The 18,460-nt window shown below is 47.0% G+C and overlaps 3 protein-coding genes and 1 non-coding gene across 4 annotated transcripts; 3 read left to right on the top strand and 1 right to left on the bottom strand.

Moving 5' to 3' along the window:
* On the top strand, positions 1,604-5,916 carry LOC8075200 (ferredoxin--nitrite reductase, chloroplastic). Its single transcript, XM_002454557.2, has 4 exons — positions 1,604-2,077; positions 4,133-4,487; positions 4,579-4,867; positions 4,960-5,916. Exons 1-4 carry the CDS (start codon positions 1,681-1,683, stop codon positions 5,698-5,700), a joined length of 1,782 nt encoding a protein of 593 aa, XP_002454602.1. The 5' UTR covers positions 1,604-1,680; the 3' UTR covers positions 5,701-5,916.
* On the bottom strand, positions 5,833-8,525 carry LOC8075199 (alpha-amylase). The gene is made up of 4 exons (XM_002452836.2): positions 8,347-8,525; positions 7,853-7,985; positions 6,922-7,736; positions 5,833-6,825 (listed from the first exon to the last, which is right to left on the bottom strand). Exons 1-4 carry the CDS (start codon positions 8,431-8,433, stop codon positions 6,574-6,576), a joined length of 1,287 nt encoding a protein of 428 aa, XP_002452881.1. The 5' UTR covers positions 8,434-8,525; the 3' UTR covers positions 5,833-6,573.
* TRNAA-CGC lies at positions 12,412-12,484 on the top strand. Its single transcript has one exon. It is a non-coding gene; the product is annotated as a tRNA-Ala (tRNA).
* Positions 15,058-16,882, top strand: LOC8078919 (alpha-amylase). The gene is made up of 4 exons (XM_002454556.2): positions 15,058-15,173; positions 15,261-15,393; positions 15,496-16,310; positions 16,398-16,882. Exons 1-4 carry the CDS (start codon positions 15,087-15,089, stop codon positions 16,647-16,649), a joined length of 1,287 nt encoding a protein of 428 aa, XP_002454601.1. The 5' UTR covers positions 15,058-15,086; the 3' UTR covers positions 16,650-16,882.

The following is an 18,460-nucleotide window of genomic DNA, read 5'->3' as shown; positions in this document are numbered from 1 at the left end:
CTATGAAATGAACTGATGGAGCCATGGAGGGACCAGGGTAACTTGAGTTTAAGCCAAGTAGGCAACTTTGGGGCTTTTACCCGAAATTTTGGCACCAGCTCCACCGGTGGTCGTGTTGCCAAAAGCCCAAAACAATCAAACCTTGGTATGGCGCATAATCATTGTGTCATCAATTCCTTAAGTCCCCATTTATAAGTTACAGGAATCATATAGAAATTAGATCAATTTTAGACGAAAAACACAGGAATTAGGGGATTTCTCCAAAAATGGCCGTAAGTTTTTTTTTTTTGGCTCACCCTACGACTTTCGAACCACCCTTTGGTCTTTTCTGAACGCGAAACAGCAGCAGCTTGCATAGTTGTTCTCGCCCAAATACGACCAGCAGGACGCTTTCAATCAAAATAAAAATTTACGAACACGAGTGTGTTTTGCTACGCTTGGCTGCGGCCTGCGGGCTCGTGGCCGAGACGCGCCCCCCGGGCCGGGAAGGTTGGCGTTGTCCAAGAGGCGCCCGCACAGCTGTCTGGTACATCACGATGGATGGGCACGTCGCCCTTGCACGCGCATCAAAGGACAAAAGGCCGCCCGGCCGCGGCGTGTGGCCTCCAAACGTGTGGTTGGCCGCTGGTGCCACCAACACCAAGCCACGCTGCCGTCTCGGCCGTTGCTGCTGGCTAGATTGCTAGTACCGGTCGACCCGGCGAGGATCCTGGTCCGTACCACCACGCCGGCCCGGCCCGACCCGACCAGAAGAACGCAGCAGAGAGAAGCCAGTGCACGCCACGCCTTGCGCTCGCGCCGGACCCGTGCGCGGGCGTCTCGCCTCGCCGACGAGCAACACCGACCCTTTAGGCGGCTCATGGGGCGCCCTTGCATTGCCTGTGTATCTAGACCTTGCAAGCATGTGTTTAATTTAAATTAGCGCGGGTTCGTGTCTGTGGCGGCCTTGGTGTGATTAGTCAGCTACGCTTTAACTAATCCACGGGCTCTTGCTCGTGGCCCCCTCCCGCCACATGTTTGCCGCGTACGTACGTGAGTTTGCTGTCCGCCTCTTGGGGATGTTTGGGTGGGAGTGGGATGGAATGGAATGGAACGACGCCTCCTCTGCTTCAGGCTTAAGCAAAACACAGGCAAGCAGCTGCTGAAAACCGGGGCAGCTCTTTTCTGCCTCTTCCTCTGCGTTTTCCATTGGTCCGAAACAGCTGCTCGTCCAGAACCTTTGGTTTGGTGGTTATGGAGCCTACCTGGATGTGAGTGTGACAGTATGTACTCTCCAGATATATTTTTAAAGGCCACTCCAGAAAATTTAGTTTTCTAGAGGCATATAATACTTGAAAATGTTGTGCTGTTGTTAACGTGAGTAGCTTATGTCAACGAGAGAGAGGGCAGTACTGTGTATGATTGAATGAGTACCTGACAAAAGAAAATCAGCTTCAGAGCAAAGAGGATACAGAAAAAAAAAAAAGAATATAACACATGCTATGCGAGCTGAGAGCCCATTCCGGTGGCTGCCTGCCATTTCGTCGAGCTGCATCTGCCTGCCCTTTTGAACTCCCCAAGAGCCAATAACCAGCGCGGCGCGCCCCCTCCCGCCCCACGATAAACAACCACACGCTCGCCACCCATGGCCACCACCACAGCACAGGCACAGCAGCAGCAGTGCCACCGCCACCACCAACCATGGCCTCCTCAGCGTCCCTGCAGCGCTTCCTCCCGCCCTCTTCGCACGCGGCGACGGCGTCGTCGTCCCGGCGCCGCACCGGCCGCGCCCGAGCGGCCGTCTCCATGCCACCATCGTCTCCGCCGGCGACAGGGGAGGTCCCTGCGGAGCGGCTGGAGCCCAGGGTCGAGGAGCGGGAGGGAGGCTACTGGGTTCTCAAGGAGAAGTACCGGACGGGGCTGAACCCGCAGGAGAAGGTGAAGCTGGAGAAGGAGCCCATGGGGCTGTTCATGGAGGACGGCATCAAGGATCTCGCCAAGATCCCCATGGAGGAGATCGACGCCGCCAAGCTCACCAAGGACGACGTCGACGTCCGGCTCAAGTGGCTCGGCCTCTTCCACCGCCGCAAGCACCAGTGTACGTCCTCTCTGCCTGCGCCCCTGCAATGATAGTGCACTACTTGCTGCTAGATTTCAGACGAGTCTGTTCTTGATGCACTTCACGTACTGTATTTGTGATAGATACTACTCCGTAGATGATTGCACAGCGTTGTCTCCGAGATACAATGTCTGTCGATCATTGCTTACGGCTTAGAGCTCGCTTATTACTGCTCTGTAGACAGTCACAACGTTCCATGCTTCCATTTGATCATTTTCGCGCGCTCATGTTACTTTTGGGCTCATTTTGGAATCTGCATCTTGTTTGTTTCCCTTTCTGAGCTGATTAATGCATATTATATTAGAGTAATTACGTCAACGTGTTTGCAAAGTGGTTATTCGCATACGTATGAATATGCTGCGTGGGAGCCTTGTAGTCGGATGCAGAAAATTTCTGTGTCCTAAAATCACAACCGGTACTAATCTCCGTATTGATACAAGTTCAGCAGATCTCCTGGCGACTGTTAAAAAACCCCTTAGACATAAAATGAAAAAAAAAGTCTCAGCTTGGACTTTTAGTATCTTGTTGGCATCAAGAGGTTGGTACTGAATAGAAGCATCCTAATAAAATACACCTGAAGAGCCAAAAGGTCAAGCATCCCAGTTGTGCAAACTGCAAAGAAAATGCCACGCTCAGCGCTTGGGAATTGTTTTCCTTTCTTACCCCTAGTGGACTACTAGTTCAAAAACCGGGTGCTGTTTTTTTTTTTTTTGAGGGAACAGCAGGGGAGGCCCCTACTTAAACTTTTTGCTTGTACAAATTAGAAGGCTTACGAAACCTAAAAGGGAAAGAAAGAAAGAAAGAAAAGCATTAAGGGATATCCTCCAACCACAGTTGTAGAGACAGTTTTACACTTTGCTTGGCTCTGATGCAAACCAGGCCGAGGTCATTTTAAAATTTACTAATTATCTACTTAGGGGTGTTTGATTCACTTAGCAGCTCCTAAATTTAGTCTCATTTAATCCTATTTAATCAATTTTTACCCAAACACTATGATTAAATAGGACTAAATGGCCTTTAGTCCTCTTTAGTCACTTTGAAGTGAAGGGACTAATCATTTATGAGTGACTAAAGATTAGGAGGACAAACCAAACAAGGCCTTTTAGTGTAAAGCTAGCACCATCAAAGACAGACTCTATTTCTAGTATCGTAGTGCAAATTATCCAGCGCGTTGTAATGAGAACTTCTGTGAATATATGACTGCTAAAAGAATTCCTAGATTCCTGATTCGTCATATACTTTTTTCTTTATGAACTGGTGAAACTTATGTTATCCTCGCGGTCAAACGTGACACACAAAAGTTTTTTTTAAAGTACAGTAGCTTTTTATGGACAACGAATATACCTGCGTCCTGCGTCACAACTAACGATCTTTCATACTTTCTGTTATCCCGAACCAGCGGTTTCAGTTTCGTTCTTTCTTGGACCATCCGTTCATTGGTCCTACAGAGGATAGAGACGTCTTGGATTGGGTTCAGTTCACTCTGAGCCTGAGACCGTGAGGTCTTGTTTAGTTATACTTAAAATCTAAAAAAAAGGATTATTCATCACATCGAATCTTACGACATATACAAATAGTATTAAATGTAAATTAAAAAATAATTAATTGCATAATTTATCTGTAATTTATGGAATAAATCTTTTGAGTCTAGTTAATCCATAGTTGGACAATAATTACCAAATACAAATGAAAAATACTACAGTACCCAGAAACTTTTCAGCTAGCCTTATTTTTCAGCTACACCCCAAAATCAAAATCTTTTTAAGATTCTCCGTTATATCATATTTTACGGTCATGTAGCATTAAATATAGATGAAAACAAAAATTAATTACACAATGTACCTGTAAAATCGTGAGATGAATCTTTTAAGTCTACTTACTCCATGTTTAGATAATATTTGTCAAATAAAAATAAAAATACTACATTGTCAAAATCCAAAAACTTTTTGATCTAAACAAGAAGAAGGGCTGAGACGAAATGGTGATTTGCTAACTAACGAGTCCATGATGCGGCGGCGGCTGCTGCTGCTGCAGACGGGCGGTTCATGATGCGGCTGAAGCTGCCCAACGGCGTGACGACGAGCGAGCAGACGCGGTACCTGGCGAGCGTCATCGAGGCGTACGGCGCGGACGGGTGCGCGGACGTGACGACCCGGCAGAACTGGCAGATCCGCGGGGTGACGCTCCCGGACGTTCCGGCCATCCTGGACGGCCTCCGCGCCGTCGGCCTCACCAGCCTGCAGAGCGGCATGGACAACGTGCGCAACCCCGTCGGCAACCCGCTCGCCGGCGTCGACCCCCACGAGATCGTCGACACGCGCCCCTACACCAACCTGCTCTCCTCCTACATCACCAACAACTCCCAGGGGAACACCACCATCACCAACCTGTGAGTAGTAGTGTCTCTTCTGTTTCTCTTGTTGCGTTGTGCCGCTGACCACTGTGTCACCGATCTGACACGCTGTTGCCGGTAACTGCAGGCCGAGGAAATGGAACGTCTGCGTGATCGGCTCGCACGACCTGTACGAGCACCCGCACATCAACGACCTCGCGTACATGCCGGCCGTCAAGGACGGCAAGTTCGGCTTCAACCTTCTGGTGGGTGGGTTCATCAGCCCCAAGAGGTGGGCTGAGGCCTTGCCGCTCGACGCCTGGGTCGCCGGCGACGACGTCGTCCCCGTGTGCAAGGCCATTCTCGAGGCGTACAGGGACCTCGGCTTCAGGGGCAACCGGCAGAAGACGCGCATGATGTGGCTCATCGACGAACTCGTAAGTAATGCTGGGCTGGCAAGTGTTGGCTGGTCAATACTCCGTAGCAAAGAAGAACAATGGTGGTTGACACGATGCGTACGTACGTGCAGGGGATGGAGGTGTTCCGATCGGAGGTGGAGAAGAGGATGCCCAACGGGGTGCTGGAGCGCGCCGCGGCGGAGGACCTCGTCGACAAGACGTGGGAGCGGCGGGACTACCTCGGCGTGCACCCGCAGAAGCAGGAAGGCCTGTCGTACGTGGGCCTTCACGTGCCCGTGGGGCGGCTGCAGGCCGCGGACATGTTCGAGCTGGCGCGCCTCGCCGACGAGTACGGCACGGGCGAGCTCCGGCTCACGGTGGAGCAGAACATCGTGCTCCCCAACGTGAGCAACGAGAGGGTCGACGCGCTGCTCGCGGAGCCGCTGCTGCGGCAGCGGTTCTCGCCGGAGCCGTCGCTGCTGCTCAAGGGGCTGGTGGCGTGCACGGGCAACCAGTTCTGCGGGCAGGCCATCATCGAGACCAAGGCGCGGGCGCTGCAGGTGACGCGGGAGGTGGAGAAGCGCGTGTCCGTGCCGCGGCCCGTGCGGATGCACTGGACCGGCTGCCCCAACAGCTGCGGCCAGGTGCAGGTGGCGGACATCGGCTTCATGGGCTGCCTCACCAAGGACAGCGACGGCAAGATCGTCGAGGCCGCGGACATCTTCGTGGGCGGCCGCGTCGGCAGCGACTCGCACCTGGCGGACGTGTACAAGAAGTCCGTGCCGTGCAAGGACCTGGTGCCCATCGTGGCCGACCTCCTGGTGGAGCGGTTCGGGGCCGTGCCCAGGGAGAGGGAGGAGGATGAGGAGTAGGAGCACCGAGCGCCGGCTCTGGTTTGTCCTGGTGATCATCGACCGACCTTCCTCTTGCCCCCCAGAGATGAGGTGCTGTTTGTTGTAAAGTAGACGCGCTGCCTTCTTCCATATGGCACACGATTTGTTTTGGTATTGTCGTAGCAAAAAAGAATATGTCCCCTTATTCACGTTACAGAGAATGCCGATAAATAAAGTAACACGCTGCCCTGTCAATGGTCCTGCTACTACTTACCCAATGGTGAATGGTGATTGGTCGTGGCACTCTGGTTATTCTCCATCTCCATGGCACTTTGAAGGTGTTCATTGCATCTTGAGAGAGTTAGAGGGTGTTTGGGACTGCTCTGCTTCACGTTTTTCAGTTTTGCTCTACGTTTTTTAGCCAAACAGTTTCAGCTCTACGTATTCAATTCAAGAAAAAAAAGCTGAAGAGGTACTCCACGAATTCCAGTTTTTTTTTAGAGCTGCTCCATAGTAGAGTTTGTGGAGCAGTGCCAAATACCCCCTAAGCAAGAGTATTTCAATGCACAAGAGGGTAACTCTCACTCGAGAACATGATGGTAAGTGACCTCACTGAAGTGTTTTCGAGTAAAGGATATCAAATAAATTGATTTGGTAGAGGTTGCAAATGAAACGGGCTGAAAAAAACGCATGGCTTTGTCCCCTGTGACAGAGCGTTCATCATATGATCCAGTGTGGCCCTCAAATTATTCCTCAAATTAATGTATGTATGCCCCTCATCCTCGCGTTGTTAACAGATGAAGTGCTTATTCTCGAATACAGGCTGTAGCTATCCCGTATTAGAAGTAAGCTAGGAAAAATGCAGGTCCAATCTGCTAAAACTCTTCGTCCCGGACGAGGCACAAATTTGGCTCAGATTTTCTCCCAGACGGCGTAGCCATTTCCGTGCGCTACGACCTGGAAGCCTCCTGGGATGAGCTGCGAAGCACCGAATCTTGGCCCGATCTTCACGATGACCTTGTCGTCGATCTCAGCGAGGTACAGGTCTGCGTCGGCCTTGATGATGCGCAGCTTGCTGTCCGGCTGGATCCCGTGGCGGTTCCTGATGGACACCAGTTGCGCGATCTCATTCTTGAGGCCCGAGTCGAAGAAATGATCGTAGAACTGGGGAGGCAGAAATAATCACAATTTTTTTTCTTGAGTTCATCACGATCTTGCACGGAAATTTATAGCTTTTCAGAACAGAAGTCAAGAACTCACGATGCACGGGTTCCCCGGGTGTGTGAGGATGTAGGCGTAGCCCTGAATGACCTTGTCTGCGGGGAAAGGCCACATGTGCTGCGTGGAGCCAGTGTCGTGGTTGTCGACGAAGGTGACGGCCTTGGCCGGCCACCACCCAATCATACCAGGCGCCTTGCCGTCGGCGCCGCGCAGCCTCCACAGCTCGCCATCGACGGCGACGTTGAGGATGCCCTTGGTGGTGAAGTCGAACGTCGTGGCCGGGCTGGCCTTGCCGCCGACACGATCCACCCAGTTCACCAGCTCCTGCCGGTGCGCGTTCTGGTCCTGCAAAGGCTTGCCGTCGCCGCCGTAGGCCAGCGAGCTCCACAGCTCGGCGACGGCGAACGAGGGCTTGGCGTTGTCGATAAAGATCTTGGCAACCTCAGCGGAGTAGCCCTTGGCGAAGTCGAGGCGCCACGCGTCGAAGCCGATGTCCGTCTGGAGCCATTTGAGCCAGCCGATGAGCTCGCGCTGGACGCGCTTGTTGAGGTGGTCGATGTCCGGTGCGCCGGGAAAGTCCAGGCCGGTGTCGAGGTTCCCCGTTCCATCGGAGTACGCCTTGTCGTCCCTGCAGATCATGTGGGGGCCCCAGTCGAGGCGGGAGTCCGACGTGCCGCCCTCGAAGAGGCAGTAGATGCCGCGGCCGTCCTTGTGCTCCGCCGTGCGGTGGTTGATGACGATGTCGGCGATGACCTTGACGCCCTTGTCGTGGAACGCCTTGATCAGGGACTTGAGCTGCGCCTTGTTGCCGTACTTGGACGCATCAAGATCGTACAGGCGCCCCGGCAGGTAGCCTGTGCACGTAACCAGCGACGGAGACGTCCAGTAGGCACACACAGGTTAACTAGCGCACGCAGTGGTGGTGGGATCGGAGTTTTACATTAGAGTCGAGGAGAAAGCAGACAGACACCTTGCTCGGCGACAGAGTGCGACGGCGGAGGGAGCCAGACGTGGGTGATGCCGGCCTCGGCGATGTCGTCCACCTTGTCCATCAGGAATTTGTACCATCCCCCGTTCTGCTTCCAGGATTCCCAGTTGAAGCCCTGATGCAACCAGCCAACCACGCATACACTCAAAAATTTCACAGCCCAACCACTACTGTACTTCTTCCGTCACTTTTTATGACTCCATCTTATTTCTCGAGAAATCAAATAAACATACTCAACTTTAACTAATTATATATAAAAAGTTAATAATTATAATACACAGTTAGTATCATTAGATAGATCATAAATATGTTTCTATAATTAACTTATTTAGAGAGAAATATATCGCTAATATCTTTTTTATAAATCTAGCCAAACTTAAAAAAAATTATGACCAGTACGAATACCAAAATGGTAGATAAAATGAGACAGAGAAAGGTGTTATTTATTTGATATCAAATGTCCATGTCAATGTTACCTGAAATAGGACTTGGCCGAGTGCCAAATTGAAGGACAGTCCAAGAAACACGAGGAAGAAGCACATACACAAGCTTGTGCTCGCCATGTGTACACTTGTTTTGTTCCCTCCAAGGTGCTTGCACTGCCTGAAACTGGGTGAGATGTGTGGAAGTAACTAGTGTGTGACTGCCTTTTATTTATAGGCGAAGGCGACATTGTTTTGCATTACACATAAATGTGACATTTCTTAACTGTCTTTTTTTACGAGTGGTATTGGCTTTGGTGTGTATATTGCCTTTTCTAGTATAATTTGCATCTTTCCTAGTAGTTTATCAAATTGGCTACAAATTAATTAGGCTTATGGTATGCAGTTATTCAAAATATACTAAAAATAGTTAGCAATTCCTAAGGGAGTCCCAAATAAGAAACTAGGGTGATTTTTATGTTTATTGATTAGAGTGTCAACTAAACAAAATGATAATTAACATTGAAATTAAAGAAGAGAGATGAGAAAAAAGTTTCATAGATACTTATAAAAGAGAACCAAAATATAAAGAGATGTGATAGGTACATGATGAAGAGAAAAGACATATGATTGGATAAAAATTATTTTGAAGAAACTATTCTTTAGAAATAAGATATCTATATGTATTGTCTACATTATCTAGTAAGTATAGAAATTACTCCATTTCAAACTATAGGTCGTTCAGGTTTTTCTAGATGAATGATTTTTATTAGAGATAAATGCATCCGAGGCCCAATAACTTTCGGGCTATGTCATTCAGGTCTATCGACTTGGAACTGCAGATTTGTGTCCATGAACTTTTTAAGTATGCAGGTTCATACCCCTTCTTTTGAAAAAAAAAATCTGACGTGGTAGTCGATCTATGTCATCAACCAATGTGGCATATGGGTCACGTGAGATGCACATGAATGCACCGTAGGTCCACTAACTTTTTAGGTTGTGCCATACAAATCCACTAACTCTAAACTATAAATTTAAGTCCATAAACTTTTTTAAGTTATTCACTATAGATCCATACCCTTTCGTCTAGGGAATAGGTACCGGGATTTGATACTTTCATAGTTATACACTTATTATGTTTGTTGTTTTGGCTTTTTAGATTTTGTGTACATAACTCGGGCTATGAGTCTATACGTAACTTATATCTAAGTGCATAGCACAAACTATATACCTATTAGAAAGACCAAAATGATTCATAATTGAAATAGAGAGAGTAATTTAATGGTTAACTCTTGTAAATGTAAATGCCACGCAAAATTACGGGCTTAGAGAGAGAGAGAGAGAGCATAGTCCGCCACACACGTATGTGTTTGTGACACCCCCCCCCCCTCCGGCAGTCTTCTAACGTCCTGATCGATCAAGCGCATCACGGCATAGCTATCCGAGTTCGAAGCAGTAGCATTGTCGATTTGAACACTTTCGGTGAGACATTACAATTGATTCGAGGGAGGCGCTACAACAATGGCAACATTTAGGACGAGAGAGAGAGAGAGAGAGAGTGGGGAAGGAGAGTAAGATGGAGGGAGAAGGAACCATATGGGGGTTATTGGCAATAGAAAACGCCCACTCGGCTCTCATGTGCAACACATGTGACCCACGTGCGCCACACTAGGCGATGACAACTTTGGATCTATTTCCGAAATGAAGGATTACCGACCTACAGTAGACAACTTAAGAAGTTTGTGGATCAAGACTGCGTTTTCATAGTTGATGACCCGAATAATAAAATAAAAAAGTTAATGGGCCTATGATGCATTCACGTTCAACTCATGTGGCCTACATACACACTAACTCATGGCATGGACCGTCATGTCAGATCTATTCCCCAAATGAAGGGGTATGGACATACAATGAACTACTTAAAAGGTTTATGGACATAAATACTCCCTCCATACCGAAAAATAAAGTCGTTTTAAACAAAGTTTGAGTCAAACATTGGGAATATAAATCATGAATAACGTTTAAGTGGTTTGAGTTTAAAAATGTGAAAACCATTTGAATAGATTTATCTTGAAAAATAATTTTATAGAAATATACATATATCATTTTTTGATAAATATTTTTATAAAAATAAGGAGTAAAAGTTAGGCTAAATGACTTATTTTTTAGTATGGTGGGAGTATGCAATTTTCAGAGTTCATGAACCTATATGATGTAACGTAAAAGGTAGGACCCAAGGTGCATTTATCTTCTTTTATTATTTACCTAGATATAATGTATATCTAGATATGTAATAAAAATTATGTAGAAAAAACAGAATAACTTATACTTTTTTTGAGGAAGTCATTTGGCGCAGTTTATTGATCTTCAAACGTAGTTACATCGTTCATCAAGGCTTTTAATATAAAGATAGGGGGTTCATCGACCCAAATACAAGAAGATTTAGATGTTATAGCTACCCTAGCTAATTCATGTGCCACTTTATTGACTTTCCAATTACAATGTTCTATAGCTATTGAAATAAACTCTTTACAAAGCTGGTTACATTCGTCATAAATAGGAGCACTTGCCGTAGCTGAGAAACCATCTTGCATCATTGTTTCTACTACCTCCACACAATCCGATTGGATCAAGAGCTGAGTGCATCCAATATTCTGAACCAGCAACAAGCCCTCCCTGAGAGCAATCACCTCTGCCATCGCTGCATCCACTAGATGCTCCATAAAACATGAGCCAGCCACTATAAAGGATCCACTCGAGTCTCTAACAATTGCTCCTGTGCTGCCAGTGCCCCGATCAGGCTTATAGCTAGCATCCACATTTAATAGTAACTTGCCTTCAGGGGGTTTCTTCCATCATTCTTGTTTCCTAGTCTTCTTCTTCTTTGTTGCTCTTTGATAGTTTGTTGTCAATGTTGCAATAGACATAGCAGCACTTGTCGGATTTTGAACAGTTTCTATATGGACATACTTCCTGCGTTCCCACCAGATATACCACCCACCAGTTAAGATTAGTTCTGCAAAACCTACTTGATTCAAAGATCTTAGTGGTCTTGACAAATTAATCATCTCAGCCACCACCATTGAACCAAATCGGTTGACTTCCAATACATTTTGAATTTCATTTGCAACTCCAAGTATATGCCGGATCTCCTTTGCTCGGCCGCAAGTAAACAGAGCATGTTTTATGTCTTCACATCCCTCATGGCAAGATGGACAACTGCTTGAATTCTCAATATGACGATTTGCAAGAATCCCCCGACAAGATATCAGACCATGCAGTACCCTCCACCCAAAAATTTTGATTTTAGCCGGGACATCTAAATTTCAAAACTTTGACCACACTTCATGATTACCTGCTTCGCTGGCTTGTTGATTCACCCGGTTTGCTCTAAATTTATGTAACCAGTGGAGATGGTATGCTGACCCAACTGAAAAGTACCCATTTCGATTGTGATGCCATGCTACAACATCCTCTCTTCCATGCCGAAGTGGGATCTGTAAGATTTTGTTTACATCCACTGTCCAAAACAAGGCCTTGGTTAGGTCCTCATCCCATGTTCAAGTAATTGTTAGAACGCATGGAGTATCTCATGAGTTTCTGAGTTAAAACTGCCCTAACAAAAATATTGGAATACATCGTTAGCCTTGTAGTGTTGGGATTTGTGAGTGGGTATGTGCAGATCTATTTGATTACTGGCGACAGGAAATTCACAACTATGCAATGGAATATTAGTTGCTCAATCATTAATACCTTGGAGTATTGAATTTGTCAGATTTAAGGAAACTATATGTATAACCCTTTTCTTAAGAGTAGCTTGTTGAAGTTAGCTTTTTTTTTTGACTTGGAACAACATTAAATTAAACATACTTATATTTTTTATCTTAGGAAGTGCTAGAGCTAAATGACCCCCACACAATTGTAAAGCTCTAATTAGTTTTCAGACGATCTGGACATTCACGGTGCCAAAATAAGCATAGAGGATGAGTGGTACTACAATGTGGCATGTACTGAATGAGCTACATGTTATTGCAGGAGTTTGCAACTGCATTTGCATTAAGGCATGGGTGGCCATTTAGTAAAGAATAGATAACAAAAAGTATGTTCACGAATGTCAAAGGGGACGTAGCTCATATGGTAGAGCGCTCGCTTCGCATGCGAGAGGCACGGGGTTCGATTCCCCGCGTCTCCAAGTTTTGTTTTTGCTCATCATCAAGTTTTTTTTTTTTGAAGAGATGAGTTTCTCTCTCTGTGTCTTTCTCCCCTTCTCTTCTTTTTTTCTTTACTAGTATATTACCCGTGCTAACGCTACGGTGACATTTAAAAAAAATTACAAAACTAAAAAAAATCATAAAACTAAAAAACAAATCTACCCCACTAACAAGAAAGTCTATATGAAAATTACGGTACTTTATTTGGAAATATATATTTGGTTTTAACAAATGCTACGTAGAAAAGTTGAGAAACACAGCTGATCTACAAATGCACATCATTTGTCTTGTAACTTTGGTAACAAGTCTATAAAAAATGAGATACTTAATTGTAGTTAGTGTAGGTGTATACCTGTCTTATTGGACAAACAAGCAAGAAAAACAAAATTGTAGAGATCGATTAAAGAAATAATAAAACAAAAAATGCCTAACAAAATCAGGCACCTATGTTCAGTCTATCACGCAATGCCAAGAAGACAAGCAAGGAAGGGTATGTAGAAAATTTCCAAAGATTTTGTGAGATCCATGTGTTTAATTTCATAGTATTGTGTTATTAACGTGCGATCCATGTGTTTTATGTATTAAAGTTTAGTTATCCCGTTGTAACGCACGGGCATGAACCTAGTATAATAATAAACTAATAACTACGATGATCGATATTAAAAAAATACTACGATGATCGATGCCATCGAGATCATGGCACCCTACGCAGTGCGTCCGCGTGTGTCTAGATGTACAAGAGCCAGGCGACGGCAAGAACCGTGGCAGGGACTCCAGTCTTCCAAGCGCCGCCGCGGGCACTGGCAGACGAATCGTCGTAATCGAGCACATCAAGCACGCTATCATCATCATCATAGTTCGTGGTGCCTCTCGAGCCGCCGCCGGAACGAGAGCCACCGCCTCTTGATCCACCGCCGGAACGGGAACCGCCGCCCTTTGACCCGCTGCCGCCGGAACGAGAACCGCCACCGTCGCTTGATGATCCACTGCCGGAACGAGAACCAGAACCGCCACTTGATCCGCTGCTGCTGGAACGAGAACCCCCTCCGCCGGAGCCGCCGCTGCCAGAGGACAAGCGCATGACCCCCTCGCTGACGTGCTCGTGGACTTGCTTGTCGTCGACCTCGTGCTCGAGCGGCACGGCTCCGCTGCCGGCCGGTGCTTGTCCTTGGTCGAGGCTGAGGACGGAGAGTAGGGCGGAGAGTAGAGATGTAAGGTCGTGATCATACTTCTAATCTGGGCCGTCTAATCTGTATGACATGTGTTGTGAGTCGTTGATCTTGTAGAGATTTGCCTGGAGAAGATTTCAATTATAGTAGAGATACAAGCACAAACTCAGCATGAATCCCAATAGGCCAACATGACTTCAGGAGCACTTCATTTTTCTCTGATTGATTGATGATAAAAGAACCTGATATATGCTTTTTATATATACATAGTTGGGCATCAAAATTGCTCTCTGTTTTGAAGAAAACTACATGTATTTGTGCTAGTTCTGCAGAGTTGGTATGTACAGCATCTGACAACTTATCATCCAATCATGGCCTACTGGCTTGGTAACGGAGTCTGCTTATACAGAAGCATGAGCAGTGCGCAGGAAAAGGTGCTTTGGCGGATCCCAAACGGATGCGGAGAGCTGCAACCGCAACTCCGCAGTCCGCAAGGCAAGTAGTATTCCTTCTTGGAGTACGAACCGATTTAAATCCGGGGTGAAATTTGCCGTGCCCATGCTCAATTTTTTTTCCCGTGCTGACCCTACCTTATCCTCGTAAATCTGGGTGAAATTCATGTGGGGTACCTTATCCTCGTCAAGAAATCGACGTGGATCACTTATGGTTCTCGAACGAATGCAGCTCGGATAAACTTCCAGCATCGCTTTTGATCCGAGGACGGTGTAGGGTCGAGGACTAGAGCTGTCAAGTTGTTCAGGCTCTCTTGCTGGAAGTTGCTGGACTTGAAACTCATAGCTCCTAGAGTTATCCGCTTCGAGAGACGAACCTATATCCTGAAAATGAACCTGTAAATACATACTCCTACAATTGATTTGACGGGTGCAAATATCTGAACTCTAGATTTTTCTTCAGTGACACTAGTAAACTGTAACTGTAAATGCCCTCCCAGGACATCTGAAGTCAAGTCTAAACGTTCGTGTCCCTGCAGATTTTCTGTCGCAATTCGCCGTCGATTCTCCAACTGTATGTAACCCGGCATCCTCGCAAACGCCATGCCGTTCTCCAATCGATCGGTTGCGCGGACGCAGTTCCGCCGCCGCGTGGTTTTGCTTCAGGATTTGCTCGCGTACGTTACCGATCCGCATCAGGTGTAACAGACAAACGTCTTGACCGGGACTGCCTTTCGAGCGCTCCGCCGTCATTGGTCGTTAGATCGCCTATGGATGGGCTCACCGGCCGATGACAAGCTCCGGCGGCGGCCGGTTATTAATGCACTGTGAGAAAGCAACGCTCGAGCCTCAAGCTCAAGCACATCGGGCATGCATGCTCGCCTATAAATACCCGGCCGGTTGCACCGTCCAGCTCCATCCAGCCATCTCCTCCAGTTCATAAGCACACCAAGCTGAAGAACATGGCGAACAAGTGCTTGCCTTTCGCCCTGTTCATCGTCCTTCTGGGTCTGTCGTCCAATTTGGCAGCAGGGCAGATCCTGTTCCAGGTAGGAGTAATTTTTGTGTCACTCATCACACATCAGTTGCTAATGGTTTCCACTAAGCTTGATCGAGTTCGTGCCACCTTCCACCAGGGCTTCAACTGGGAGTCATGGAAGCAGAACGGAGGATGGTACAACTTCATGATGGGCAAGGTGGACGACATCGCCGAGGCCGGCATCACCCACGTCTGGCTCCCACCGGCGTCGCACTCTCTCGCCGAGCAAGGTGTCTGCTTTCTCCTCTACTACTCTCTAACTCCCACCACTGTCTTGCGTGTGCTAACCTCTTGCCACACTGCACGTCTCCTTGGCGTGGTGACGTGCACAGGTTACCTGCCAGGACGCCTGTACGATCTTGACGCGTCCAAGTACGGCAACGAGGCGCAGCTCAAGTCCCTGATCGAGGCGTTCCACGACAAGGGCGTCAAGGTCATCGCCGACATCGTCATCAACCACCGCACGGCGGAGCACGAGGACGGCCGCGGCATCTACTGCCTCTTCGAGGGCGGCACGCCGGACTCCCGCCTCGACTGGGGCCCCCACATGATCTGCAGCGACGACAGGACCTACTCTGATGGAACGGGCAACCCCGACACCGGCGCGGACTTCGGCGGCGCACCGGACATCGACCACCTGAACCCGCGCGTCCAGCGCGAGCTCATCGGCTGGCTCAACTGGCTCAAGACGGACATCGGCTTCGACGCGTGGCGCCTCGATTTCGCCAAGGGCTACTCCGCCGACGTCGCCAAGGTTTACATCGACAACACCGAGCCCTGCTTCGCCGTCGCCGAGATATGGACCTCGCTGGCCTACGGCGGCGACGGCAAGCCGTTCTACGACCAGAACGCGCACCGGCAGGAGCTGGTGAACTGGCTGGACCGTGTGGGCGGCAAGGCCAGCCCGGCCACGACGTTCGACTTCACCACCAAGGGCATCCTCAACGTCGCCGTCGATGGCGAGCTGTGGCGGCTGCGCGGCGCCGACGGCAAGGCGCCCGGCTTGATCGGGTGGTGGCCGGCCAAGGCCGTCACGTTCGTCGACAACCACGACACCGGCTCCACGCAGCACATGTGGCCATTCCCCGCCGACAAGGTCATGCAGGGCTACGCCTACATCCTCACGCACCCCGGGAACCCATCCATCGTGAGTTCTTGACCTCTGAAAAGCTGTAAATTTGCGTGCGAGGTCGTGATGAACTCAAGAAAATTTGTGATTTCTCTGTTTCCCCAGTTCTACGATCATTTCTTCGACTGGGGCCTGAAGAACGAGATCGCGCACCTGGTGTCCATCAGGGACCGCCACGGGATCCAGGCGGACAGTGAGCTGCGCATCATCGAGGCCGACGCCGACCTGTACCTCGCTGAGATCGACGGCAAGGTCATCGTCAAGATTGGATCAAGATACGATTGTGACCACCTCATCCCAGAAGGCTTCCAGGTCGTGGTGCACGGAGATGGCTATGCCGTCTGGGAGAAAAACTGAGGCAAATTTGTGCTTCGTCCGGCACGAAGAGTTTTAGCAGATTTGACCTGCATTTTTCATAGCTTATTGGTCCTACTAATATGGGATAACTACAACCTGTATTCGAGATTAAGTACTTCATCATCCGTAAATAAGTGAGGATGAGGGGAATGCATCTACATAATTTTGAGGAATAATGGCACAAAATAACTTTTTTCACTGAATACGATGGGTGTATGGTTCTTTGTACTGCATTACCAATAGCCAAGATGCAATAGCTGTGGCATAAGAAAAAACATGTTTCACGGAAGGAAATAATGTTCGAGCAAAAGGAAAAAAAAATGTTTTTTTTGTTGGTGATGTGATTGTTGTCAATCGCATATGCTAATATTCACGCTTATGGACGATATTCGCTCCTAATTAAGAGCATCTCCAAGATTTAAAAAGCATATTCACGCTTATGGATGATATTCGCTCCTAATTAAGAGCATCTCCAAGATTTAAAAAGAACTCCTAAAAATTGTGATTTAGGATGCCAAGCACAAGCGTATACTAAATCACAATTTTTCACCTATGCGCCAAAACAGGTGATTGCGAGCCTAAATTATCTACAACATAGATATTGTAAGATTTATCATGTGGGATCTCGACATCAACTACGACTGAACTTAGCTAAAAATTCTGAAGACCAAAACAAGAGATACTTCAAAAATCCATAAATGGAGATATAGTACTCCAAAAATAGTACACTTTCCCAATATGGAAATATTATTAGAAAAACACTTCATCTTTTTTTTGAGGTTAACACTTCATTTTGTTTGTTCATATCAAATGCTTTAATTATTCTGTTAAGATGGCTAAAAATGTATCTCATGATTGAATAAAAGAAACAGAGAACAATAATGCTATGTGTGCTCGCACAAGAGATAGATAGGAGATGAATCCTTAATCAAAAAACACAGGAGACACGTTTTTTATAGAATCAGCCTGGCCCACTATAAAACAACATGTCATAGAAGGCTAGGTCCATTATGACATACTATATCACACCTTTGACATATGCGCGTGTGGTACAACTTTCGCAATAGTTATCTATTTAAGCTAACCTCTAGTTACAATCCCATGTGGGACTAAGACATTTGTTGCACCTAAGATTGATTTAATATATGGGCTTTATAATTTATTTGATTTTAATTAAATAATATTAGGCTAAACTTAATAATAATCAATAAAATCCAACGTGATGACAAACTCATACATCGTAGATTTAGTACTTCATTGATGTCTTGTATGTCGCGCTCTTTCTCCTTGACCCACCGCCTCACAGTGGTCTGCGGTAGCGAAGCGCAAGCGCCGAAGGAGAAGCCCCAAACCCTCACCATGCACAAGTGTTGTTCTTGAGAGAGATGACTTTGTACAGTTCAGTTCATGAGGACAGACAGACCGGACTCTTTTTTAGCTTCCCAAAAATTTTCAAGATTTCTTTTCACATCGAATCTTGCGGCATAAACATGAAGTATTAAATTTAGACAAAAACAAAAACTAATTACACAGTTTGCCTGTAAATCGCGATATGAATCTTTTGATCCTAATTAGTCTATGATTGAATAATATTTGTCATAAACAAACGAAAGTGCTACAATACCCAAAATCTAAAATTTTTGCCAACTTGAACAAGGTCATAGTGGTTTGGATTCACCCGGTCGACATGACAAGTTGTATCTTGACGAGTCAGAACTCAGAAGCGAGGACCACTAAGGCCTTGTTTAGTTGGTAAAATTTTGGTTTTTTTGGCTACTGTAGCACTTTCGTTTTTATTTGACAAACATTGT

This window comes from Sorghum bicolor, chromosome 4 (genome assembly GCF_000003195.3).
Source record: "Sorghum bicolor cultivar BTx623 chromosome 4, Sorghum_bicolor_NCBIv3, whole genome shotgun sequence".
NCBI classification, from domain to species: Eukaryota; Viridiplantae; Streptophyta; class Magnoliopsida; order Poales; family Poaceae; genus Sorghum; species Sorghum bicolor.
The sequence above is the reverse complement of the archived record's forward strand: the minus strand, read 5'-3'. Positions and strand labels throughout refer to the sequence as shown.

Bases quoted from the DNA above. Each gene is read 5' to 3' on its own strand.
- LOC8075200 (XM_002454557.2), top strand. From the start codon at position 1,681: ATGGCCTCCTCAGCGTCCCTGCAGCGCTTCCTCCCGCCCTCTTCGCAC. The intron at 2,078-4,132 runs GTACGTCCTCTC...CTGCTGCTGCAG, and splicing joins CCACCGCCGCAAGCACCAGT to ACGGGCGGTTCATGATGCGG. The intron at 4,488-4,578 runs GTGAGTAGTAGT...CGGTAACTGCAG, and splicing joins AACACCACCATCACCAACCT to GCCGAGGAAATGGAACGTCT.
- LOC8075199 (XM_002452836.2), bottom strand. From the start codon at position 8,433: ATGGCGAGCACAAGCTTGTGTATGTGCTTCTTCCTCGTGTTTCTTGGA. The intron at 7,986-8,346 runs GTAACATTGACA...TGGTTGCATCAG, and splicing joins TCGGCCAAGTCCTATTTCAG to GGCTTCAACTGGGAATCCTG. The intron at 7,737-7,852 runs GTGTCTGTCTGC...TTACGTGCACAG, and splicing joins GCACTCTGTCGCCGAGCAAG to GCTACCTGCCGGGGCGCCTG.
- LOC8078919 (XM_002454556.2), top strand. From the start codon at position 15,087: ATGGCGAACAAGTGCTTGCCTTTCGCCCTGTTCATCGTCCTTCTGGGT. The intron at 15,174-15,260 runs GTAGGAGTAATT...ACCTTCCACCAG, and splicing joins CAGGGCAGATCCTGTTCCAG to GGCTTCAACTGGGAGTCATG. The intron at 15,394-15,495 runs GTGTCTGCTTTC...TGACGTGCACAG, and splicing joins GCACTCTCTCGCCGAGCAAG to GTTACCTGCCAGGACGCCTG.